Source organism: Mesoplodon densirostris, chromosome 3 (assembly GCF_025265405.1).
Source record: "Mesoplodon densirostris isolate mMesDen1 chromosome 3, mMesDen1 primary haplotype, whole genome shotgun sequence".
Classification (NCBI taxonomy): domain Eukaryota; kingdom Metazoa; phylum Chordata; class Mammalia; order Artiodactyla; family Ziphiidae; genus Mesoplodon; species Mesoplodon densirostris.
The window spans coordinates 146425862-146452343 of NC_082663.1; the positions used below are offsets into that span (position 1 = coordinate 146425862).

The 26482-nt window shown below is 46.2% G+C and overlaps 2 protein-coding genes and 1 non-coding gene across 5 annotated transcripts; 1 reads left to right on the forward strand and 2 right to left on the reverse strand.

Annotated features, from left to right (window-relative positions):
• Positions 1-4253: 4253 nt before the first annotated feature.
• UBL5 (ubiquitin like 5) lies at positions 4254-6685 on the reverse strand. 2 transcript variants are annotated; one of them, XM_060092298.1, is made up of 5 exons: positions 6611-6685; positions 5588-5654; positions 5291-5374; positions 5092-5129; positions 4254-4408 (listed from the first exon to the last, which is right to left on the reverse strand). In XM_060092298.1, exons 2-5 carry the CDS (start codon positions 5641-5643, stop codon positions 4365-4367), a joined length of 222 nt encoding a protein of 73 aa, XP_059948281.1. In that variant the 5' UTR covers positions 5644-5654; positions 6611-6685; the 3' UTR covers positions 4254-4364. The 2 variants fall into 2 exon arrangements, with proteins under 2 accessions (XP_059948281.1, XP_059948280.1); XM_060092297.1 differs by lacking the exon at positions 6611-6685 and adding an exon at positions 5983-6089.
• A 4360-nt stretch (positions 6686-11045) lies between these two features.
• Positions 11046-17736, forward strand: FBXL12 (F-box and leucine rich repeat protein 12). Of its 2 annotated transcripts, none has more exons than XM_060094190.1 (3): positions 11046-11346; positions 11457-11529; positions 16313-17736. In XM_060094190.1, the coding sequence occupies exons 1-3, from the start codon at positions 11261-11263 to the stop codon at positions 17132-17134; spliced, it is 981 nt and encodes a 326-aa protein (XP_059950173.1). In that variant the 5' UTR covers positions 11046-11260; the 3' UTR covers positions 17135-17736. The 2 variants fall into 2 exon arrangements, with proteins under 2 accessions (XP_059950173.1, XP_059950174.1); XM_060094191.1 differs by lacking the exon at positions 11046-11346 and adding an exon at positions 12557-12597 and having other exon boundaries at positions 11453-11529.
• Positions 17737-25977: 8241 nt separating this feature from the next.
• On the reverse strand, positions 25978-26182 carry LOC132487314 (small nucleolar RNA U3). Its single transcript, XR_009531599.1, has one exon. It is a non-coding gene; the product is annotated as a small nucleolar RNA U3 (small nucleolar RNA).
• Positions 26183-26482: the final 300 nt, after the last annotated feature.

The window sequence follows — 26482 nt, forward strand, 5'->3', positions numbered from 1 at the left end:
ATTATCTCAATTGTGTAAAAACTAGAGTTTTATATCACAGAAAATTTCTGGATTTATCAAATATGTTAATGACTAACACTGGTGATTCAGGTGAAGGAAGAAATGGGAACTAAGTTCTAATATAACATTTTGATTCTTTTTTACAAGCATATATGAGCACAGTAGTAATAATACTTTTTAAAAGATAATTTTAGGTAGACTTAGGGCAGAGCTGCAAAAGTAGTATAGTTTTCAATGTCCTTCACCCAGCCTTCCCTTATATTAGCATCTTACATAATAGAACAGAGGCTCTCAACTAGGGGTGATTTTGCTCCCCAAGGGACATTTTGCAATGTTTAAGACATTTTTGATTGTCACAAATGGAGGAAAGGAGATGCTACTCGCATTTAGTGGGTAGAGGCTGAGTATGTTACTGAACATCCTACAATGCACAAAGAATTATCCACCCAAAATGTCAACAGTGCCAAAACTTGAGAAATTCTGCCACAGAATAATGATCAAAACTAAGAAATCAACATTGGTACAATACTATTAACTAAACTAGACTTTAAAAGAATTTCCCCAGTTTTCCCACTAATATCCCTTTTATGTTTCAGGATCTACATTGTCATGTCTCCTTGGTCTCCTCCAATATGTCAATTTCTAGGTCTTTCCTTGTCTTTCATGCTCTTGATACTTTTGTAGAGTAGAATGTCTCTCATTCTGATGTTTGGTCATGATGGGGTTTGTCTGGTATTTTCTCATGATTAGATTGAGGGTATGCATTGTTGAGAGGGATACCACAGAGATGATATGCCCTTCTCAGTGCATCATACTGGGTGATCAATGATGTTTCAATGTATTACTGATAGTATTAGGGTTTCAACTGCTGCATAACAAATTACCCCGCAATTTAGTGGATTAACATTTGCCATCTCAGTTTCCAGTACAGTTTAGCTGGTGTCAGCAAGGGTGTCTGTGGTCTTATCTGAAGGCTTAACTGGATAGGATCTGCTTCCAAGCTCCCTCCTATGGCTGCTAGCACGATTTAGTTGCTAACAGGATACTGGACTGAAGACCACAAGTTCTTCACTGGCTATTGGCTGGGGGTCGGTAAGGCAGCTCACAACCTGGCATCTGGCTTTCATCAATGAGCAAGAGAGCAAGATAGAAACCAGTCTCTTCACAACCCAATCTCAGAAGTGATATACCATCACTTATGCCATATGCTGTTTGTCAGAAGTTAGATCTACCCTATACTCAAGAGGAGGGGATCACACAAGGGTATGAATACATGAGATCATTAGGGGCCATCTTAGAAGCTGCCTCTCAGTTGTGATGTTTTTGATCACTTGGTTAGGGCAGTATCTGAACTATTTTCCCCTTTGTAATGAATAACTACTTTTGGGAGAGATAGTTTTCAGACTGTGCAAATATCCTACTTCTGCTTAAACTTTTGCCCACCAATTTTAGCATCTATTAGTGCATCTTGCCAACAGCAATTATTACTACGGTGATGCAAGGGTGGGTGATTTCTTATTTCTCTCTTTCCTTCTACAACTAACTGAAATCCTTTTGTAATGAAGAGTTGTCCCTTTCCACCCACTCATTTACATATTCAGTTATTTATTTATATGAGCATGGGCTCAGGACATTTAATTCTTTGGGTTAGAATCCAATACTATTGTTATTTTGTTGCTCAAGTTGTTCCAGATTTGGCCACTGAGAGCTTTTTCACAGGTTGGCCTCTGTGCCCTTTCGACATGCTTCCATCCTTTTTATTTGAGTACTTCTTACCTTCTGGTACACAAATTTGGGGGGTTTGTATTTTAAGCAGACAGATAAGGAGGATACTGACCTATAAGAACAGGAAAATACAGGCTCAGCTTGTACTTTCCCTGCCCTAGCTCTGGAATCAATTACTTCTCCTCCCCCCCACCCCCACTCCAAATTACTTCTCCCAGAAGCCCTGGTTCCTTTTATTGGAGAATATTATTTAGAAACCAAGATCTGGCTGCTGGGTGTGCTCACTGATACTGGGGTGTCACGGCTTCTGGTCCCTCTAAGTGGGTAAAGGAAATATATGGATATATGCACATGTCTGTATTTCTACATGTGTCTGTAAACATATTAAACAAAAACCATGAGTCCACATTGATAACTCCCAACTCTAATCCAGCCCCACAGGGTTTATTCTACCCAACCCCTTCCACTGTACCCTCTCCTAGTTTTATTTGTAAATTCTTTCTCCAGCAGCAAGAAACCTGGCTCTAATTATACACAATATATTATCCAACCCTGTGTGTGTATACATGTACAAAACTAGTTTCAGATTTGCTAAATTATACCACTGTGAGGAACCTAGTTACCAACTAAAGTACAGTGTTTGTGTATAATTGTTTTTTCTTATCCTTACAGTATTAAATCAAATTACTTTTTCAAAGTTATTTAGGTCAGCTCCTTTCTCCCCTAACCCCTTTGGTGGGGTCATGTGATTCATTTGTAATACAGGCAGATTTATTTGACAGCCTGCATTCCATCTTTCTCCCTATGTCCTGGTTGGCAAATGCTGAGTCCTGCATCCACCACTACAGTTCCAGACATAGCAGTTCCATCACCACAAAAATCCCTGCATACTGCCTTTTTATGTAAAAAAAAAAGCAAACAAAAATCAATAAAAATACTAATTAAAAAGAATGAAACAGATAATTTATATAGAAAGAAGTAAAGCATAAAAAAGCAAACCGCTGAATGGTATGCAAATATTACAAAATATATAATTATTCCAATTGTATAAAAACTATAGGTTATATTTCAGAAAATTTCTGGATTTACTCAAATGTTAATTATTGCCACTGTCAGTGGGGATATTATAAAAATAAGAAACAATTTTTAACAAAACATTTGGATTTTTTCTACAAGCAGTTATTGGCACAGTCTTTTGAAAAATAAAACTGAAGTTTATATAAATGCATTGAGAAAGGCCTGACCTCAGGAGAGAGAATGGGGCCAGGAGTGGGGTCTTACTTTTAGCCTGTACTTTTCTATGCTGATTTGAAAACAAGGACTCACCTTGTCAAGGCTGTCATGAAATTAAAAAAAAAAATTGGGGGGGGGTTGTTCTTTAAGCAGACAGGTAAGGAGAATACTGACCTATAAGAGCAGGGGTACCAGAAAACAGAGATTTCTAACTTGTCAGGAGGAAGTGGAGTCCTAGGGACAGGAGGGAAGCCAAGGGAGCAGGTAGGGAGGTGGCCAATGGAGACCAAGGTGAGACCATCACCCCAGGCAGCCGGCAGGTCTGCATCCCAAGAAGCTTGGTGTCAAAAGGCAGGCAGAAGCCTGGATGGAGCAGTGAGCTAGACTTGAACATGGTTATATCCTGAGGAGGATCAGCCAAGTCAACACACAGAGAGGGGAGAAGGGATGGAGCAAGGTTCTAGGTGAAACTCTCAAAGCAGCTCCAGAATGTAGCTCTGGGAAAGGACAAGGCCAAGGTTGACCCCAGGATCTGTGGCCAGGGGAACAGAAATGGAGTGTTTGGGGTCCTGTCTACTCAAACCTGAGGGAAGAAGGCAGGAGACAGCTAATAATGCCAGGCATCCTGCTGTTTTAACTCCATTATCTCATCATTATCTCATGGAAATGTGACTGTCATCATGGTTCCCCTTTTTAGAGGAAGAAACTGATGATCAGAGAGGCTGACTCCTCCAAATTCCACTGCTAATGGTCAAAATTCAAACCCAGTTGGTCTGACTGTTGAGGCTGGGTTCTTCTTATAGCCTATGCCACACTGTTTTACTCTGTCCATAAGGATTTCATAAGTGCTAAGAACTGTGGCTGCTTAATCATGCTTTATCTCATCTCCACTTCACAACCCACCACTGAAGTAAACACGGTTGGTTCCAGTTTGGATAAGAAAATGAAGGTTAAGGGAGATTAAGTAACTTGCCCAGGGTCACAGTTGGTGGCAGAGCTGGGATTCCACCCATAGTCTCTCTGAATCTAAACCTGTATTCCTAACTACTACATCTACTGTCCTTACCCAGAGGTTCCTTGGTCCATTAGGATGACAATAATCCCAGGATCTCTTGACCTTCAGAGACCCATGGCTAGCCCCAGAGCTCTGGTCTTCCATTCAGGCTCCCAGTCTACTGGCTCCCTCATTGATCCAATCTTGAACTCTTATTGAGCTGCTGGGTACTGAGAATATAGTGACGACCAAATGCTCTCCCCTCAAGAGACAGCCCTCACTCAAAGATGACAACAGTGAATGAAGCAGCCTCGAAGTTTTTATTAACATGAGTTTTCAAAAACAAGCATCCATATTAGTGAGGGGGGCGAGGGTGGGGGAAGAGGGAAGGACAGGGAGAAGGAATTCTGCTCTATTGGTAATAAAGCTCCAGGTTCATCCCATCGTGGATTTCATCTGAAGTACAGGTGTTAAGGAATCCTCGCTGTGGGCTCCATCCCCACCCCTCCCATCTGTCACAGTTAGGTCAGGGTGGCCACATTTTAATTTGGATCATTTTAATTTGAAAAGAATCCAAACTTTTTAAAAAGTTCATGTTCCTTTGGCACAACAAACATCCCGAGTCTCCCTCCACTCTGACCTCCCGTAACCAACTCAAGTGGAGCTCAGTAATAAATACTTTGACTGAAAAGTGTCAAAGTCTTACAAGCCGAGTCAAATCAAAACATTTCACCATGGGCCTCCCTGGTGGCGCAAGTGGTTGAGAGTCCGCCTGCCGATGCAGGGGATACGGGTTCGTGCCCCGGTCTGGGAGGATCCCATATGCCGCGGAGCGGCTGGGCCCGTGAGCCATGGCCGCTGAGCCTGCGCGTCCGGAGCCTGTGCTCCGCAACGGGGGAGGCCACAACAGTGAGAGGCCCGCATACCGCAAAAAAAAAAAAAAAAAAAAAAAAAAAAATTTCACCAACCACCCTCCTCCCCCAACAAAATAATTACATGGCTCCCATTTTCTAAATACTTAGCATGTGCCACATATTAAGTTAAACACATTATGTGCATAATCTCATATAGACTCCAGTATTGAACAAAGAGAATCAAGTCTGGGTATGTAGACCCTTCCTCAAGAAGTCAAAGGATACAGTCCCCCAGAGATACGTGGTCCTTAAAAATCGTGTACCTGCGGGATAAAAACTTTTCAGGAAAAAGCCTAAGGAGGCTCTTCAGCCTGGAGGCAAGCTGAGGAAGTTCTGCCTAAGCAAAGGGCTGGCTGCAGCCCTCCCCTAACCAGAAACTTCTGGCCTGCTCCTGTCCAGCCCCCAGCTCTACCCCTGTACTCACCACTTCTTCAATACGATCTTGTTCCAACGGGTGCCAGTTTGGGCTGCAATCAGCTTCTTAAGGTCCCCGATGGTGTCATCAGTACTGGACGCAGAGGAATTAAGGAAAATGGAAGGGGTAGATAGAACGCGACGAGGACATTTCCAGGAGTGAATGCACTCTGCCAGGACCCCATTCCCGCCCCCACCCCTGCCCCCGGGTTTAACTAAAATCACCCTACAACATGGACTGAGTTGCCTGCCTCATTCATGTTAAGCACCCTCCGGAAGCCACCGCCTCTCGGCCGCCAGTGGATACTTGCACTTAACGCGGACCTTCTTCCCCAGACGGTCGTTGCAAACAACCTCGATCATCCTGGCTGGAGCTACACAGGGCGGGGATAGAGGCAAAAGAATCAGGACTTCAGGGGTCCCTCAGGCCCCAAGGCACCCGGTTATTGAGACTTAATGTTCACGCCCCCCTCAATCCCCCAGATCGGACTCTTCCTGGGCCCCAAGTCCCGTGTCCCAGGACCTCGGACCCCACGGCGACCGCGGACTCCAGGCAGCAGCGCGCCCTACCCGCCGTCCCGGCCCAGTCCCATTTCAGGTAGCCTGAAGGCCGAGCCTCGCCTCTCGCAGGCGGGCGGATCCTCGATGGCCGGGTCCCATCAACTTTCCCCTACTCCGGACCTCTCCACCTGGCCCCCTCACCTCGAATCTCCTGGAACCAGCAGACGCCACACGAAGCTCGCTCGAAGGCAGAGCCCCAGCCAGCGGTGACGCTAAGAACCGGAAGCGGAAGTGCGCAACCGAAAGCTCCTCCCTCCGCCCCTCCCAGTGTCTGTCAACACCCCGCGGAGTTCGCAGCCCCGGGCCGGATGTGGGCTTGCGGCTCCCAGGAGCAGCTTTGGGGTCCCGAGCCTGAGTAGAGGGACACATGTGGACAGAGCGTGGAGCCGAATGAGGGTCCCGGCGGAGGGGGGGGGGCGTGGAGAGTCAGAGGTCATTAACCGGCGCCCAGCCGTTTGGATGCAGTTAGTTGAAGGCTTTTCGCTGTGCCGAGACGCCGTCTGGTGTGGCATCTCGGGGGGCGGGGATTACCTCTCGTTCCTGAGCCTGACGGAGCCTTTAACTGCAGCTTTAGGGCTTTGGGGAGCCTGGGGCAAGTCCTGCGGGCATCCCGTCCGCCCCCCTGCCTTCATTCAGGGCTGGGCCTCGGAAGCGTTTTGCTCACCCCTCCCCTCTGCTTATCTCGCCTGCCCCCAGGGACATCTTGGGTGCAGACTTCAGTCGATAAGTGAAGGAGCCTCCTGATCCTGGCCTGGATACCAGCACTTACCAGAATGGAGTTCACGTTGCACGCCTACCTGCAACACTGACGAGGAAGCCGGAAACTGCACAACTGCAAAATATCTCAGGTCTGTATCTTCAAGGAAGGTCGCTCCCGCCCTACAGGGGGCACTGTGTAGCAGTTCCCAACCTTGCCTTTCAGCGCCAAAGCAGCCCCTGAACTGGTCTGGTTCCCCAGAGCTGGTGGGACAGAGAACACCCCTCCCTAAGTCCAACCTGCCAATGGAACTGACTCTTGAACTGTTCCTTCTCAGCAGACAGGATTCTCCTAGTTTGGTGAGCCTAAAAGGATTCACTCTGAAAAGGGGCCACCACTTCTTTTTTTTTAATTTTTATTTATTTTTGGCTGCGTTGGGTCTTCGTTGCTGCGCGTGGGCTTTCTCTAGTTGCCCCGAGCAGGGGCAACTCTTCATTGCGGTGCGTGGGCTCCCCATTGTGGTGGCTTCTCTTGTTGCGGAGCACGGGGGCTCTAGGTGCGCGGGCTTCAGTAGTTGTGGCACATGGGCTCAGTAGTTGTGGCGCACAGGCTTAGCTGCTCCGTGGCGTGTGGGATCTTCCCGGACCAGGGCTCGAACCCGTGTCCCCTGCATTGGCAGGCGGATTCTCAACCACTGCGCCACCAGGGAAGCCGCGGCGCCACCACTTCTGATTCACCCAATCCACCTTCTCAAACTAGGATATGAGATTAGGTGGAAGACATGAGATGCTTTCCTGGGGAAAGGGAGGGTGCTCTGTGACCCTGTTGGGGCCGTCCTGCCTTAGGGAACTGGCCCAAGGAGTCCCACCTCAAACACTAGACTCAGGGGCCTTCCTGCCTCAGGACTTTGATCCGTTATTTCTCCGACCCCTGCAGAATCCCTCTGAGTGGGCTTGAGAGGGCAGGGAATCTGAATGGAAAGCTTATTCAGATTGGAGACACAGGCTTTGGATCCAGACAGATGAGTCAGAACCCCTTAATATTAAGCTGTGTGATCACAACTCTTCCCCTCTCTGATTCTCATCTTCCTCATCTATGAATGGGGAGAGCAATCCCCACCCTAGGATTGTAGTAAGAATCGGTCTTGGACCAGCCCCTGACAGTCCTCTTGCAGAAGAACAGATGGGGCAAGAGAGGGAGATGGGAAGGTCAAGGGTGAGCTTGAGGGGACTAATGTGCCCGAGGAAGTTTGGAAGGAGCACATCTTTGCATTCACATAGAAATACTAGGACACACCAGATGTTGATGGTGTTTACCACTAGACGGTGGAATTGCTGTGTCTCATGTTCCTCTTTTTGGTGCTTTTGGTGTTTTCCCAGATTACCTACAATGAACATACGTTACTTTTGTAATCAGAAGAAAAAGTAAATGTTATTTTTTTAAAACAAGAAGTTCTATTTTTTCAATGTTTGATTCAAAGATAACTAGGGAATTCCCTGGTGGTCCAGTGGTTAGGACTCTGCGCTTTCACTGCCGAGGGCCTGGGTTCAGTCCGTGCCCAGGGAACTAAGATCCCAGGAGCTGAGTGGTGCAGCCAAAAAAAAACCCCCAAATTTAAAAAAAAATTTTTAAAAAGGGGGAGCTAAGGCACAGGATGGTGATGCTGAGTTATGGGCGGGGGGGGGGGGATTGGAAAGGGGTGAGGAGTGCTGCTGAAAGGGGAGGAATATAAAGTCTGGGATTGTTGGGGACTTGGGCTCCATGGGCAGTAGTGGGGATCTAGTGGGGGGCTGCCAGCTCCAACTGGGCTAAGGCATCCTGAGGAAGTGGAGGGGATGGGCAATGGGAAGTCCCAGGACTAGGCTGCCACTGCTGCATGGACTGTTTCCTCCAGAGTCAGGTGGGAGGGGGAAAGGCCTCAGGAGATAGGACACCTCACCTTAGAGACCTCTCTCCACATCCCGGTAAATATCATTCGGCGCTTCCCATGAAGGGACTCAGTGCCTGCCCATTGAGGGGCCAGGACAGCCCCATCCTCCCGTCTAGGCAGCCGAAGGACCTGCTGTCAGAGCTGCTCTTGTGAGGAGGTAGGTGCTTCCCAGGAGGGAGAGTTCTGGGTCCGAACTCAAGGAGCAAGCTGGGCAGGGCCCCTCTGCCCCTTATCGCCTAAGTTTCTGACCCAGAGGAAGGAGCTTATACTTAGGGATTCCCATCCCTCCACTCCTGTATGCTTGATGGGGAGGAGATGGTTCTTAGGAAACCCCTGTAACCGAGCTGGGGTCAGGGACACCTGCGTTCTGCTGAACTTAAAGGTTCACCAGAGGGGAAATAATCTTAGAGGTGGAGAGAGTTGCTTAGGAGGTCCCTTCCCCCAACATCTCAGCCTGTCAGCAGGCCTTGGAGATGCAGCAGTGTCCAAGGCCGACCTGCCGCCCCAGAATTCAGTCTGATACAGGAGGAAGACAAGTAAAGAAGAAGACAAGTGAAGAGGTCCTTGCAATACAGTGTGACACAGGTGCTGTGAAGGGGAAGCCCAAGGCGCTGGGAGCAGAGGAGTCATTGCCCCTGTGTGCCGGCCTGGGCTTTGCAGAGGGAACCGGAGAGCACTGGGATAGAAGCCCACGCTCTGGCATCAGAAAAATCTGGGCTCGTGGGCCTGGCAAGCGACTTGACCTCTGTGTGATTCTTTTGGTCTTTTCTTCCACAGTCGTAAAATGGTTGCCAGAGCATGAAGCATTTTTTTCTGTACTCTTGTCTGAGGAAAAATATCAAAGGGGTTGGATTTAGTAATAAACATTTGGAACTTTCTTGCACATGGTAAAAATTCAAGCAGTACAAAAGTATTACATACGGCAGCATATTTTAAGTTGTGTCAAAGGGCAGAAATGAATGACTTAGTTTTCATACAGGCCTTTATATATAAAATGAAACACAATAAATATATATATATATATATATATATATATCCAATGAGATCAAACTATACACTGTTCTCTACACCTTTTGCTTTTAAAAGACAACAATATCCTAGCGATTGTTCCAAACAGCACAGAAAGACCTACCTCATTCTTTCTGACAATTTTGAGATCCTAGAAGTGGAATTATTGGGCCCTACAGGGGCTGCAATCTGATATTGCCAAACTGTCTTTAAAGATTTTGCATCAATTCTTCCCCATCTGCAGTGGTTGAGAAGGTCTATTTCCTCACACCAAGGCTAGTGTGGGTATTTTCTGGCTTCCTCATCTTAATCTGATAGGTGAATACCACAGTGTTTTACTTTTTATTTATTTATGGATAAGTGAAAGCATACAGATTTTTAAGCTTTATTCAGATATAGTTGATATACAAAATTGCACACATTTAACATATACATCTTAATGAGTTTGCTTTTTTTTGGAGGTGGAGCCAGTCTGCCCATCATGCGGGATCTTAATTCCCCCACCAGGGAACGAAGCTGCACCCCCTGCAATGGAAGCACAGAGTCTTAACCACTGGACCGCCAGGGAAGTCCCAGTTTGCATTTCTTTTTAAAACAGTTTTCAACGTCTCCAATTTCTTCTGTGTGTGTGTATTAAAAACATGTATTGCCAGGGAATTTCCTGGCGGTCCAGTGGTTAGGACTTGGTGCTTTCACTGCCCTGGCCGGGTTCAATCTCTGGCCGAGGAACTAAGATCCTGCAAGCCGCACAGCGTGGCAAAACCAAAACAAAACAAAACAAAAAAACCAAAAAAAAAACAACCCAAAACCATGTATTGCCATTATAGGCTCTTGGGAGTGTGATTTGGCAAAACCTATTCAGAATTAAACTTCACATGTCCTTTGACCCATCAACCCAACTCCTGGTTATTTATCCTATAGAAATAAACACATAGGAGGTATATATTACATATGTATGTGTGTGTGTGTGTGTGTGTGTGTATGTATACACACACACACACACATGCATGTACTTACATATATAAAGAGAATGTTTAGCGCCGATAATTGCGGTGATAGAACTGGAAGCAACATGAATACTCATCAATACGGGAATGTTTGAATAAATTTCACTGCCCTTATGAATTGCAACTTTAAAAGTGAGTGATATATTTAGAAAAAAAAGTGATATATATCTGGAGGGAGTGTCAATTCAGGCCCTGTGGAGAACAATTTGGCGCCATCAATAAAAGCGAAGAATTCAACACATCTTTTAACAAGCTATTTCACTTCTACATATTTATTCTCGAACTCTCCGCGTTGTCCTCGGCTCTTGGTTCCGCCCTCAATCCCACCCTTTAGGGCTCGTGACCGCCCCAGCCACGGTTTCCCGGCTTGGTCCAAGCCCCCCACCCCCCAATCTCGTTCCCGCTCTTAACCCCGCCCCCGGACCTCGTCACCAATCTAGCCACGCCTTCCGGGCGTGGTCCTAGTTCCCCAGGCGCGCCCCCCGAGTCTCTTTCCCTCCCTTAACCCCGCCCCCCTGGTCTCGTCGTCGCCCTAGCCACGCCTTCCGGGCTTGGTCGTAGTCCCTACCCGCACCCTCGGTGCCGCGTTCAGATCCCGAGCTGGTCTGGCTCCGGGGCCCAACCACGTCCACGCAAGAGGAAAGCCAGAATTCTGCAGGCTACCGGAAGCCACGACCACCTCCCTGCCGGCACCCTCACTTCCCACCGTCTCAGGGGCTTCCAAGGCGAGTCACCGAGCCCCTTTCGCCGGAAGCGGAAGTGCGTGTCGGCGGGATCATGGCGACTTTTGCGGACTTGCCGGACTCTGTCCTGTTGGAGATCTTCTCTTACCTCCCGGTTCGGGACAGGATCCGCATCTCCAGGTGCGGCCCCGCCCCGCGCGAGGGAAGGGCCGGGCGGGGGGGTGCACCAGGAGATGGACATCTGTTCCCCGCGGGGCCGGGACGTTCTAACGGCGGGTCCCCTTCCCCAGGGTCTGTCACCGCTGGAAGAGGCTGGTGGACGACCGGTGGCTGTGGCGACATGTCGACCTGACGCTCTACACGGTATGCGGGGCTGGCCGGGCAGGTCTGGGCCAAGGTCGGGTTGGCCCGACCTCGAGGACCACGCCTCCAACCCTGTGTTTCGAGCGAGGCTGTCCCGGGTGCATCCCGGCCGCGTCAATTATTTGCTCCACTGTGACCTCCAGGCCTCAGTTTCCCCACGTCCAGAATGGGTGTTACCAAAGTCGTACAGGGAAGGGGCTTATTGATGAGTTTTCATGGAGAAATCATTTTCCATAGTCAACTTATTTCCAGAATTAATCTCCTGAGTGGTGCAGGCAAACCATTTCCACTTTCTCCCATTTGCATTTTATTTTTTTCTTTTTATTATGAACTATTTCAAATATATGAAGAAATGTACAGAGGATAATATCTGAAACTATGTACTCACCACCTAGATTTAACCTTTTTTTAACGTTTGGCCTTATTTACTGCTGATCTTGTGAAACACATATACAAATGTTTATATATACACATATGCATACAACATTTTTAGGCATATTTCTTGCACTTTTGAAACCCTCCTCAGAGGTAACCACTATCATAAAGTGGATTTGTATCCCTTCGCGTTTTTATTTACTTCTTATGTGTGTGCCCGTAAGCAACACACAGTATTGTTAACGTATTTCTAAAATTTAGATAATGCTGCTCTACTCTTTAGTTAAATGCTGTTTTACTTATATAAACAGCTTTATTCACACATCGCTTTTGAGATTTATTCTAATCAGCACTTGTAAATCTAATTCATTCCTTTTAACTGCTGCTAAATGAATATACCACAATTTGTTTATCTATTTTGCTGTTGACAGATGGTTAGGTTATTTCCAACTTTCTACTGTTGTGAACAGCTTTATAAGACTTTACTGTGCATATGAATCACCAATGGGGATCTTGTTAAAATGCAGATTCTGATTCAGTGGCCTGGAGTGGGGGCCCCAGATTCCAAATTTCTAACAACTTTCAAGGTGTTACTAATGCTGTTGGTTCTTGTTCCACAAGAATGTCCTTGTGTCTGTCTTCTTGCATCCAGGTACCAGTTACTCTGAAACCTAGAAGTACAATTTCTGAGAGGTAGGATCCGTTGTGTTTTCTCACTTTCAGTTCTTCATCTGCAGTTCCAAAATCAGAAAGCCAGAAAAGTGAAAAGGTTTTTTGTAAGCTTGGCACAAATTCATTTGGTGGCAACACCTGATGTGAGCTGGTGTGAGGCTATTAATGTCCTTTTCCTTATCCCACTTGGAATAAAAGTCATGTTATACTGAAAGATATTAATCTGATAACAAGGTGCTGCCCTTGACCCTTCTGATGGTATTATATATGGTATTTGTACCACATTAATTCTGAATTCTGAAACCCGTCTGTCTCCAGGAGTTTTGGATAAGTAATTGTGGCCTTGTATAGAAATTATTTTTATTGAAATCACCTTTAAAAATGGTTATTTTGGGGCTTCCCTGGTGGCGCAGTGGTTGAGAGTCTGCCTGCCGATGCAGGGGACATGGGTTCGTGCCCCGGTCCGGGAAGATCCCACATGCTGCAGAGCGGCTGGGCCCGTGAGCCATGGCCGCTGAGCCTGCGCGTCTGGAGCCTGTGCTCCACAATGGGAGAGGCCACAGCAGTGAGAGGCCCGCGTAACGCAAAAAAAAAAAAAAAAAAAGGTTATTTTTTCTGTACTAAAAAACTAATACACTACATAATAATGTAGTTCTTAGTTATTTTTTCTGCCATTTTATTATGAGAAATTTCAAACATATATAAAAGTTGAAAGAATAGTACAGAGAACACGAAGTTGCCCACTATTAGTATTTAACTACATTTGTTTTATCCCCTGTTGACCGATCCATCCATCCCTCTTTCCATCCATCAATCCATTTTATTTTTTAAATGCACTTCAAAATAAATTTCAGACAAGAGTCCACTTCATCACTAAATACTTTAGCATATGTAATAGAGATTAACTAGAACATTTGTTTTGCGTTTCTCTTTTTGAGGTTTAATTTTTAAAAATCACACAAGTCATGAATAATTCTTGTAAAAATGTTGAAGTAGTGTAACTATGTCTGGTGATGGATGTTAACTAGACTTAATTGTGGTGATCATTTCACAAGATATACAAATATCGAACCATTGTGTGTACACCTGAAACTAATATAATATGTCAATTATATCTAAATTAAAACAAAAAACCATTGAAGTATTGCCACAGATGAAGCTAAGAGCCTTTGACAGTCATCCCCTGGTATCTTCAACCCTCCCCCAGAGTAACCACTATTATAAGTGTGGAATATTTCCTTCTATCCCACCTTCTATGCATTTATAACCTTGGCCCTGTATAAGGGAAGGAAAGTACAGTGGTTACAAGAGCAAGATTGGCCTTTGGAGTCAGGCTGTGTTGAATCATAGCTGTACTCTTGTAACAAGATTCTGGCCACTGCATTTTTCCAGAGGTACCTACTACACAACCAAGTACTGTGTGAGCTTTCTAGTTCAATGCTCATCACTGCACCTGGCAAACAGTAGGTACTCAATACAAGTTAGCCATTATGATTGGAGTAATTGTACCCATATAAAATATATAGTATTGTTTCTTGTTTCTTTAACCTTTGAAGTATCATTTTGCCACTCTTTCCTGCATGTTTTGAGGAGTTACCAGGGTTCATATCTCTGGATCTACTTTGTTCTTAGTTACTACCTACATGGCTGTTATCTTATCAGTGGACATTTGATTTTTGCTGTTAAAACCACGATCTCAGAAACCAGTGTTTCTGTAGGGTAAATTCCACAAAAGAGGTCTTACTAGGTCAGGCAGTATGTGCATTTAAACAAACTGAAAAATTAGTTTTAAAAAAATAATATGGGGGGCGGTGCAGAAAAGATATACACAGGATTCAAAAGGTACAAAATAATAAAAATTGGAAAGTAAGGTCTCCCTACTTCTGTCACCCAGGACACCTTGTTCTTTCCCAGAGAAGCAGCAGATGCTCCCCCACCCCTTTTTTTTTTTGTGGGATCTTAGTTCCCTGACCAGGGATCAAACCCGGGCCCTCGGCAGTGAAAGTGCAGAGTCCTAACCACTGGACCGCCAGGGAATTCCTGCTCCTGTATTCTTAAAAACAAAACAGGTGCCAGTGGGTGTCCACATTTTACATTTCAGTAAAAACCACCAGATCGCATTCCAAAGTAGCCAGACCAAGTCCCACCAGCAGGACCTGAGAACTGCTTCTCCACATCCTGGCCAGTGTTTGATATTATGAAACTTAAAGGATTTTCTCATTTTGTCCTTTTACAAGTAAAAGGGATTCAACCTCCGGCTTCGTGGCCATTTAAAATTTTGCCAACGGTCGCTTCTACTTTTGTGAGATATCTTTTAGTGGGCAATATTTCTAGTGAGTCCCTTTCCCTCGGCCCAAACTTGCAGGTCCAGATCTTATCAGGAAGATTTGATTCCTCTGTCAAGAGTAGTCAACAGGGGGGAGGGATAGATTAGGAGTTTGGGATTAAAATATACACACTACTGTATATAAAATAGATAACCAACAAGGACCTACTGTATAGCACAGGGAACTATACTAAATATCTTGTAATAACCTAAAGTGGAAGACAGTGTAAAAAAAGAATATATATATATTCTGAATCTGAATCACTTTGCTGTACGCTGAAACTAACACAAGATAGTAAATCAACTATATTTCAATAAAAAATTTTAAAAAAGAATTTAGGAATAAAAGGATTAGGGATACCAAGAACCCAACAGAAAAGGTGTAACTGAGAGGTAGCAAAATATCCTCTTGCCTGGTCATGGATTTTTCTAATAAAAAAGTCATATTTACAAAAAAAAAAGTCGTCAACAGATTTTATGGTATGCAATTTCTTTTAAATTTTATTTATTTATTTATTTTTGGTTGCGTTGGGTCTTCGTTGTAGTTGTGGAGAGCGGGGGCTACCCTTGGTTGTGGTGCGTGGGCTTCTCATTGCGGTGGCTTATCTTGTTGCAGAGCACGGGCTCTAGGCACGCAGGCTTCAGTAGTTGTGGCATGCAGGCTCAGTGTGGCTTGTGGGCTCTAGAGTGTAGGCTCAGTAGTTGTGGTGCACAGGCTTAGTTGCTCTGCCGCATGTGGGATCTTCCCGGGCCAGGGCTCGAACCCTTGTCCCCTGCATTGGCAGGCGGATTCTTAACCACTGCACCACCAGAGAAGTCCCTACAATTTCTTTTTTCTGTCCTTTTTTTTAAAACCTAAAATGTACATATGATGAAATGCACAGGGTACCAGTTATAGTTTGTTTGTTTGTTTTCTACTAAGTCTAACTTCCCAGGGTTAATTTTTGCAGCTTTCACTATTACCAAGCTGTGATTTTTATTTTTTTCTTTTAACCTAGGTCTAATTTACCCTGGGCAGTTTTAGCCTTTTTCAGCTTTATTTTGTATTGCTTATTTCTATGAGGAGGTAGTCATTAAGAAAGGGGATAAAAATATTGCCAGGTGGATTCACTTTCTTGCTTACTGCAGAAGATAACGAGAATCCACTCTCTTGCTAAAGACAGATCTGTTATGGTCTCTTATCGCCATTGCTTTTGTTCCAACCTAGAGGTCAAAACAGATTAAATCATCCTGTTGCTCCTGGGGAGGTATCTGGTTGCGTGAGGCTGGTGAGGGAAGGACAGAATTCCCAGGGAACATCAGAGCCCCAGCTGGGGACTGCCTGTCTCCAGGCAGGTGGGGGCCTTGGAAGATGCCCCACATCTCTCCCCCAGTCACAGCCCCCCCGCACCCCGTTTCTGGTTCTTACAGATGCGGCCAAAAGTCATGTGGCACCTCCTTCGCCGGTACATGGCATCCCGGCTCCATTCCCTGCGGATGGGCGGCTACCTGTTCTCGGGCTCCCCAGCTCCCCAGCTGTCCCCCGCCCTGATGAGGGCCCTGGGCCAAAAGTGCCCCAACCTCAAGCGCCTCTGCCTGCACGTGGCCAACCTGAGCATGGTGCCCATCACCAGCCTCCCCTGCACCCTGAGGACCCTGGAGCTGCACAGCTGTGAGATCTCCATGGCCTGGCTCCTCAAAGAGCAGGACCCCACTGTGCTGCCCCTGCTCGAGTGCATCGTGCTGGACCGCGTCCCCGCCTTCCGTGACGAGCACCTGCAGGGCCTGACGCGCTTCCGCGCGCTGCGCTCGCTGGTGCTGGGCGGCACCTACCGGGTGACCGAGACCGGGCTGGATATGGGCCTGCAGGAGCTGAGCTACCTGCAGAGGCTGGAGGTGCTGGGCTGCACCCTCTCGGCCGACAGCACTCTCCTGGCCATCAGCCGCCACCTCCGAGATGTGCGGAAGATCCGGCTGACCGTGCGGGGCCTCTCGGCCCCTGGCCTGTCGGTCCTGGAGGGCATGCCGGCCCTGGAGAGTCTGTGCCTGCTGGGGCCGCTTATCACCCCAGAAATGCCTTCCCCGCATGAAATCCTCTCCTCCTGCCTCACCATGCCCAAGCTCAGGGTCCTTGAGCTGCAGGGGCTGGGCTGGGAGGGTCAGGAGGCGGAGAGGATCCTGTCTAAGGGGCTACCCCACTGTATGGTCATTGTCAGGGCCTGCCCCAAAGAGTCCATGGACTGGTGGATGTGACTGCACCAGCCGACCCTGAGACCCCTCTCAGCTTTTATTAATGAGTCCCAGACCCTCTGAGCAGCACCTTACCGTGGGCAGGTAATCCGGCTGGAGAGGTATGAAGGCCACAGGTAGAACCCAAGCCTTGACTCCTTCAGATCACTGGAATCATGGTTTGCCAGCTGTGTGGCCTCTGTGACATCAGCCAGCCTCTCGGAGCCCCTGTCCTCACCTCCAGAAATGAGGAAGACCATAGCTACCTCTCGGTTATGTTGCAAAGCCTTACTCTTTACCAGCCCTGAGGCCCGAGAAGGTCCTGGATGAAGAGCCATTCTCAGGAACAGGACAGATGTGGAAGGGTGGGTTAGGAGTTAGGGAGACCTGAGGGGTCAAGGCCCCTTAGGAAGCCTGGAAGGGCTGTCAACACATGTGCACCAGCACACTGACACATCATTGACATGCCGACACAGCACTGACACGCCGACACACCACTGATAGTCCTACATGCACGCAGGAGACATGGAGAGCAGGGCAGATACAACTCATGCTTTGATGATCGAAATGTTAATAAAGGTTCTAAGTTGTCCTTTCAGTATTTTGTATTCTGTATTTTCCAAGTTTTCTGCAATATATATTATTTTGCTATTAAAGAAAAATAATCATATTTTTCAAAAAAGCATTTGGTTTATTCATTCAACAAATGTGTCTTCAGCCTCCGCTCTTTTGCAAGCATGGTTCTAGGCATTGGGACCACAGCAGTGAACAAAACAGACAAGGAAGAAGGCAGGATGATAAAGGTGAACACATGCATGGAACAGTTTCAGAGACTCTGAGACAATAAACCAGGGCCACGTGATGGAGGCACACGTGTTTGGCTGAGTGGGCACGGTGGGCCTCTCTGAGCCGAGAGCTGAGAGGTGAGGAACGAGCCCCGGGAAGCGGTGGGGAAGACAGAAAAGGCAAAGACTTGAGATGGGAGTGAGCTTGGCAATTTCCAGGGATGGGAAGAAGGTCCAAGTGGCCGAGGGAACAAGGGGTGAGCAATCAAAAGTGAAGTCAGAGAGATGATGGGGAGAGGTTAGAAGGGCCTCACAGGTGGCTCTGGTTTTAGGGGTTCAAAAGGTAGCAACTCCTTTTCCTGCCCTTTGAGTCTGAACCACTTGAAAGATGCAGGTGGCAGACTGATCGTGATCCTAAGTGCTCACCCATGAAATGAGCGTTACGGGTTTTTTTTTGAAGTATAGTTGATTTACAATGTTGTGTTAATTTCTGCTGTACAGCAAAGTGACTCGTGACTCAGTTACACATACGTATATGTATATACTTTTTTTTTTTTTTGGCCACACCGCATGGCATGTGGGATCTTAGTTCCCCAGCCAGGGATCAAACCCGTGCCCCTGCAGTGGAAGCGTGGAGTCTCAACCACTGGACCTCCAGGGAAGTCCCTGTCATCTGTTTTAAAATGTGCCTGGACAATAGTGCAGCCTTGGGGCAGGGTCCTGGTACCCCCGCTCAAGGGATATACATAATATCTTCAAGCTGTTTTGCAGATACTGAAACCTCCACCAGGTGGGAGAAGTTAATGGTATGGTGCCCACAAGCATTTAGACCCCAGACCGGTTAGAACCAGAAGGTTAATGATGCTGACTCCCACTTACCTCACCACCAACGAATCACAAGCATGTCCATGAGGGACTACCCTGGTGGCGCAGTGGTTGGGGGTCCACCTGCCAATGCAGGGGACGTGGGTTTGAGCCCTGGTCTGGGGGGATCCCACATGCCGTGGAGCGGCTGGGCCCGTGCACCACGGCTGCTGAGCCCGTGCACCTGGAGCTTATGCTCTGCGACGGGAGAGGGCACCGCGGTGGGGAGCCCGCGCACTGCAGCGAAGAGTGGCCCTCGCTTGCTGCAAATAGAGAGGGCCCACGGGCAGCGGCGAAGACCCAAAGCAGCCAAAAATATAAACAAACAAACAAACAAACAAACAAATAAATAAATAAAAAGAATGTCCACGAGCTGATCACGCCCTCCTCTTTGAACCTTTACTATAAAACTGCTCACTACCCCACTCCAGGTCGGGACACACAGTTTTGAGGACATTAGCCTGCTGTGGCCCCCTTTGCCTGGCAAAGCAATAAAGCTATTTTTTTTTTCTAATTCACCCCCACCAAAATAAAAATAAAACAAGACAGAATGTACCTGGAACTTGTTTTACTCACGTATAGTAAGGTGATAGACGTGGAGACAGCGGTTGTATGGCCATTAGCATAACTGACACCATCTTGGGCCCTGTTCCTCCTGACCTTCCACTGACCCTATGCAGGACTGTACTGTACAGTAAATCACTTCTCTGTCGTCAAGGGCTTTGTAGTTAATACTGTTTCATAATCATTAGGTTCAGGTGGCCTCTATGCTCTGTTAGGCCCCAAACAATGATGAAAACTTTCACTGCTGATGTATTCCCGGCACCCATGAGACTAGTTACCCATTTATAAATCTTGACTTAGGAATGCACATCCTGTTTCCAAGCACCATCCCCCATACCCTAGGTTAACTATAAATTGTCCAAATGGCCCCTCGGGGGTGTGGAGTGAGGCTGTGAATGCTTCCGGACGCTGTCCACCTGATCCCACCCTGTGAACAAGTTACCCTCTAATAAACGGATCCATTGATTATATGGAGCTGCCTGCCTTGTTTTTAGGTCTCAAGATGCCTTCTCATTTCGGTGGTCTCTTTTCATTCTCTCCATCCTCCAACTGTCCTTTAAAGAAGGGCTTATTACTACACTTTCCAAGAGGAGGGGTATGCCATGCCACACACGGCCACACGGGGGCGCACCAGGACTGGTCAGAAGGAGTGAGGGAAAAGCATGGGCCAGAGCCTCTGTTATGGTTTTTGCTGGAAGGAATGGGAGAGGCAGGGGAGGCCAGCAGAGCAAGCTAAGAATTGGATGGTTTAAATAATTTCAGTGGGAGACTTCCGTGGTGGTCCAGTGGTTAAGAATCCGCCTTCCAATGCAGGGGTCGTGGGTTTGATCCCTGGTCAGGGAACTAAGATCCCCACAAGATCCCACATGCCGTGGGATCACAACTGAGCCGGCAGGCTGAAACTAGGGAGAGAAGCCCATGCGCCACAACAAAAGATCCCGCATGCTGCAAGGAAGATCCTACGTGCTGCAACTAAGACCCAACGCAGCCAACAATTAAATAAATATATAAATAAATAAATATGTTTTAAAAGGCATTTAAATAAATAAATAATTTCAGTGGGTTCTAGGCTCTAGGGGTGGGCCCTAGTTGCATGTTACATGGTCCTGGGATGATTTAGGGCAGAGGGAATATTGGTTTAGGGTCCCAGGGTTAGATAAAGGAGGTGATCGGATTGGCTGGTTTGCATATGAGAAGCGGGCTCCCAGGCATGTAGTTTGCTATCTCTAGGAACTAGCTAACCCTGGGAGGGGCGGTCTTTCCCCAGGTTTGCAAGACCTAAGATGTCAAAGCATCATAAAATGTAGAAAAGAAAAAACATGATTAATACACCCTCCCATGGGAATTCCCTGGCTGTCCAGTGGTTAGGATCCGAGCTCTCACTGCCAAGGGTCCAGGGTTCAATCCCTGGTCGGGGAACTAAAATCCCACAAGCCATGCAACGTGGCCATAAAACCCCCCAAAAAACAAAACAAACAAAAAATACACCATCCCATGAAGGTAAGGTATCCTTTATCGAGTGCTTGCTTATTGCATGTCAGGTACTGTGCTCAGTCCTTCATGTACAGACTCCTATCAGCATCCCAGTGAGAAGGGCACAGAGGAGGAAACTGAGGCACAGAGAAGTTAAGTTGCCGAAAGCCACACAGCCAATGAAGTAGCAAAACTTGAGTAATCTTATTCCATGATCTTAACCATTATGTGAATTTGCTTTGTTGACATGGAACATTATGTGAAAGGATGGCCCAGTAACTGTGCTCCATTAGACAAAAAACATTTTTTAGTTTATTGAGGCATAATTAATGTATAACAAACCACATGTTTAAGTAATTTGATGACTTTTGACATGTGTTCACTCGTAAAACCATCACTACAATCAAAATAACAAACATTTCCATCACCCCCAAAAGTTTCCTTTTGAGCGGCCCCTCATAACCCTCCCTCCGTTCCTGTCCCCAGGCAACCACTGATCTTTCTGTCGCTATAGATTATTTTGCTTTTCCTAGAATATTATATAAATGGAATCATATAGCGTGTTATTTTCTCTGTGTGTATGGGAGGGGTCTTATTTCTTTCACCCAGCGTAATAATTTTGAGATTTATCCCGACTGTTGCAGGGATCAAAAATTTGTTCCCAGGAATTCCCGGGCAGTCCAGTGGTTAGGACTCCATGCTTCCACTGTAGGGGGCCCCTGTTTGATCCCTGGTGGTCAGGGGAACTAAGATCCTGCATGCCCTGCAGCGTGACCAAAAAAATAAAAACCAAAAAACTTAAGAAAAAAATTTGTTCCTGAGTAGTATTCCATCATATGGCTAGAGACAATTTGTTATCCATTCACTGATGGATGGTTATTTGCGTTTAAACATATAATTCTTGAGCAGAAATTAACACAACATTGTAAATAAAGTATACTTCAGTTAAAAAAGTAAAGTATAAAATAAGCCTTGGGACTTCCCTGGTGGTCCAGTGGTTAAGACTCCACAGTCCCAATGCAGGGGGCCCGCGTTCGATCCCTGGTCAGGGAACTAAAGATCCCGCATGCTACAACTAAAGATCCCGCATGCTACAACTAAAGATCCCGCATGCTAAAACTAAAGATCCCGCATGCTGCAACTAAGACCCGGTGCAGCCAAATAAATAAATAAGTAAATATTTTATTTAAAAGAGCATTAAAAAACATATAATTTCTGGTTAACAATAAATTTTCCTGATGTTGAAAATAATACCTGCTTGTAAATAATTTTAACATTACAGAAATTGAATCTATTTCTAATCCCTGGCCCGCAGGGAATCATTGTAAGTTTGGCTTATCGTCTTCTAAAACTTTATTTGTCTTGTTGACTGAAAAAAAATGCACAATGTGAGAGTTGTGAGTTAAGTTTTATTAGGGACAAAATGAGAACTATAGCCCAGGAGACAGCCTCTCAGATAGCTCTGAGGAACTGCTCCCAAGAGGTAGGGGAGGAGGTCAGTATACATATGACTTTAATGAAGGGGGATACGTGCAATCAAGCACACATTTGGTAGAAGGTTGCTGCTAGTCGCAAGGGGCAGATGTCTCCGTTAATAATTTTAGTGCTTTTCTAAATATGAGACGATGGAAGAAACTAGACTGATAAAATCTTCTGAAAAATCTAACCATCGGAAGACCTGTTCTGCCAGTTTTTCCCAGAGCACAGAGTGCCTCATTCCTGATCTCCACGCTGAACTCCTTGAAAGGTGTGTTGAAGGTCAGCCACTGCAGTGGCTAGTGACTTCATTCTTGTAGAACCAGAAGGCAAGTGACAATTTTTAGTTGGCAGTCTATTATTGTTACTTTGGACAAAAACCAATCATGGGCATCTCTTCATTTCCCTCCTGAGTTTGAGACCAGTCACAGGAGTCAGCAATGAAAACATCAGCTTCATGGCCCATAAAAGCAGGACTGAAACACGTGGCTCCACTATGCAGCCCGGTGGGTTTTCTGATATTTCACCTCTAAGTTTGCCAAACCTACTCGGGCATGGCAGAGCTGGTCAACCACAAGGCTCCTGTAGATGCTTACTGCATGGCCCCAGCCTGATCAAAATACCCTCTGTCTGGGGCCCAGAAGACTCCAAAAGGCAGAGAGAAAGGGTGTGAACCGTTCAAACTCAGCTCCTTCTTCCAAACCCACTATTCAGATAAAGTGTGTGCACGTGTATGTGCAGAGAGGGATCAGGACTGTTGCTTCAGCTGAAATTCCCCCCACTCGGACCCAGGGAGCCAGAGGAATGGAGTTTCTGCCCTAACTCAGACTAAAGTAGATGCATACCTGTTTTAAATTTTTTTTTTAAATAAATTTATTTATTTACATATTTCTGGCTGTATTGGGTCTTCGTTGCTGCACGCCGGCTTTCTCTAGTTGCGGCGAGCGGGGGCTACTCTTTGTTGCGGTGCGCAGGCTTCTCATTGCGCTGGCTTCTGTCATTGCGGAGCACGGACTCTAGGTGCGCGGGCTTCAGTAGTTGTGGCACATGGGCCCAGTAGTTGTGGCTTGAGGGCTTAGTTGCTCCGCGGCATGGGGAATCTTCCCGGACCGGGGATCGAACCTGTGTCCCCTGCATTGGCAGGCAGATTCTTAACCACTGCGCCACCAGGGAAGTCCCCATGCCTGTTTTGTGTCTATCTCAGCCTATCGACAAGGATGCTATCAGCTAGGGATGCCTGGAGCACTCACCTGGGCCTAGACTAAATGCAGCAAGCCTCCACAGACATTTCCCCAACCTGAGCCACTGCTGTGTGGCTGGACTGGCCCTTATGGTTTCTTATTATGATTGTGATGAAATAAATTTATTTTAAGGCTGGACAAGAAAAAAATTAAACATAAGATTCTCTCTCTGCCCATTTGGGCCACTACCTCCTCTCCTTTGTGTACAATGTGCTTCTGCATTATACATTAACCAGACCTCCTTAGAAGACACAAGAATACCTGCCCCATTGTAAAGAGCAATTTTCTCCTGGCACCAGCAAGGTAACTCCTTGGGAGATAACATTCCTTTCTTAATCTTGTAAAAGGTCACAATGACTGACTATTTGCCTTGTACGTGCAGATCTGTACTGTGTGAACCCTCAGCATGTCACTTTGATGTATAACCTTTTTCTCAAACAAATGTATATAACTGTGCTTTGACCTGTAGCTGGTGGAAAAGTCCTCAGAGCTTTCTGAAAGACTGTCTCCCAGGTTATAATCCTCAGGTTGGCTAGAATAAAATTCTCTATTTCTTTATTAGATTGGCTACTAATTTTTTTTTCACTGACAATTTCAAGAAGCACCTCAGAAACAATCAGCAGGGAACTTGAAAAAACGAGGTTTATTAGTCACAGGTCCTAAAAGGTATGAGGGCATGCCTAAGGTCTCAGATAGAAGGAGATACGAAGCACAGACCTGGGTTCTGTCTTTCTTGGGGTGGAGGGTGGGGAGACAAGTATTTTAAGGTTTTACTCTGTATTGGTGAATTTAAAACATAAGAGCAGGAACTAGGGGGCAGGAAGAGAAAAATGCAATCACTTAAACAATCAGTTATCTAGATTGCCCAGGGATCGCTAAAAGAGGACCTTCGTGGATGGGGCAGCCTTGTTTCTATCTGGTTGTTTAGCTAGTAACTGTGTTATGCAACTGGTAATAGATTTATCTGAAATGGATGTCTTTGAAATAGATGCCTCAGCAATCAAAAGCTAATGTCAGCCATGTACACTGCACCTCCTTAAATACAAAGATATTCCCCGAGCTTCTTGGGGAGAAACTCCCCCAACAAAAGAAGAGCCTTTTTCTGTCTAACTCTTTAAGATGCTTGCAGATCTCGTCGGAGTGTTCTCCCTCTTGCAATAACCATTTTGAATGAAGTCTCCCTTTACCAATGTCCAGAATTATTTTTATTTGACAATGCAGAACAAACAAAAATCCTCATTTAAAAAAATATCTATATATTTATTTTATTATTTATTTATTTGGTTGCGCTGGGTCTTAGTTGTGGCAGGCGGGCTCCTTAGTTGTAGCATGTGAACTCTTAGTTGCAGCATGCATGTGGGACCTAATTCCCTGACCAGGGATCGAACCTGGGCCCCCTGCTTTGGGATCGCGGAGTCTTAACCACTGCGCCACCAGGGAAGTCCCTCAGAGTCATTCTTGACTCCTTGCCCCCAAACTACACAACAAATCCATCAGCAGACAGTCATCAGCTCTGCCTTATTTCTAGCATCAGAACACTGTCCCACTCCTTCCATCCTCCCCTGCCACCTTTGTGCAGACATCTCCATCTGTCATCAGGATTATTGCCTTAACTTTCTTTTTTTTTTTTTTTTTTTTTTTTTTTTTTTGCGGTATGCGGGCCTCTCACTGTTGTGGCCTCCCCCGTTGCGGAGCACAGGCTCCGGACGCGCAGGCTCAGCGGCCATGGCTCACGGGCCCAGCCGCTCCGCGGCATATGGGATCCTCCCAGACCGGGGCACGAACCCGTATCCCCTGCATCGGCAGGCGGACTCTCAACCACTTGCGCCACCAGGGAGGCCCTGCCTTAACTTTCTAATTGTCCTCCCCAATTCTATATTTGCTTCAATGGAGTCACACACAAGACAGAGATCTTTTAAAAATATACATCAGATAATGTAGCTCAAAACCCTTCAGGGGCTCCCCACCGCACTCAGAGTAAAACCCAAAATTCTTACAGTTGCCCAGATGGCCCCATATGATCTGACTCTGTTACTTCTCTGATTTTATCTCCTGCTGGTCTCCAACCTTCACAATTCACTTCAACCATTTTAGGTATTGAGCTTCTGCTGTTGGTCAAAGAGGCCAAAGTTTTCCTGCCTCAGGACCTTTGCACTTGCTGTTCATTCTTCCTCCAGAAATTCTCACAGTCCCCAAATTCCTTCAGCCTGATTGCTGGGGGTAATGTGGAAGTACTGTGTCTAGATAACTCTGGGCCTTAGTTTTCCCATTTGCCAAACCATCGCTCTTCCCCGCGCAAGCCTAAGCACTAAGCACTGTTAGAACCCAAAGGTATAGTGGTAAGGAAAAATGCTTTTTTTAAAAAAATCTTTTCTCTTTTTTTTGTTTCTCTTTTTGTTTATCCTTTTCTTTTCTTTTTTCTTTTTTTAATTTTAAAATTTTTATTATTTTTATTTATTTTTTTACTCAGATGGCATTCTCTCCCTCTCCCAAAGGAAGAGAAGAACGATCATCAATGGCTAATGGCAGCTGCAGAAGCAACACCAATAACCAGCTTCATGCTCAGGACAGAACACTACACCTCCTTCTCGTGGTTTCAGGTGCTCTACACATTCAGAGAAACTTCTCTAGAAACGACCTATAGAAATGATCCCTGAAAGTATAGTCTTGAAAAATGCTTTCTTAAAATGAGAACTTTCCAATACGGAAAGGAAAGTTTTATGGTTGATTTCAAAAGTAGCCAGTTGAGATAGAATCTAATACCCTTGATTCCCAGCAGATGGCAGCACATCACCAGATTTGCCATGTAAATTATTCACTATAACTTCATGGGACTCCCCTGACAACTACTGAGCCTGTGTGCCACAACTATTGAAGCCCGTGTGCCTGAAGCCCATGCTCCGCAACAAGAGAAGCCACCGCAGTGAGAAGCCTTCACACTGCAAAGAAGAGTAGCCCCTGCTCTCTGC

Coding starts and splice junctions, on each gene's coding strand:
- UBL5 (XM_060092298.1), bottom strand. CDS start 5,643: ATGATCGAGGTTGTTTGCAACGACCGTCTGGGGAAGAAGGTCCGCGTT. Junction 5,130..5,290: donor AAGATCGTATTGAAGAAGTG/GTGAGTACAGGG, acceptor TTTATCCCGCAG/GTACACGATTTTTAAGGACC. Junction 4,409..5,091: donor CCACGTATCTCTGGGGGACT/GTATCCTTTGAC, acceptor CCTGTACTTCAG/ATGAAATCCACGATGGGATG.
- FBXL12 (XM_060094190.1), top strand. CDS start 11,261: ATGGCGACTTTTGCGGACTTGCCGGACTCTGTCCTGTTGGAGATCTTC. Junction 11,347..11,456: donor GACAGGATCCGCATCTCCAG/GTGCGGCCCCGC, acceptor CCCCTTCCCCAG/GGTCTGTCACCGCTGGAAGA. Junction 11,530..16,312: donor TCGACCTGACGCTCTACACG/GTATGCGGGGCT, acceptor TGGTTCTTACAG/ATGCGGCCAAAAGTCATGTG.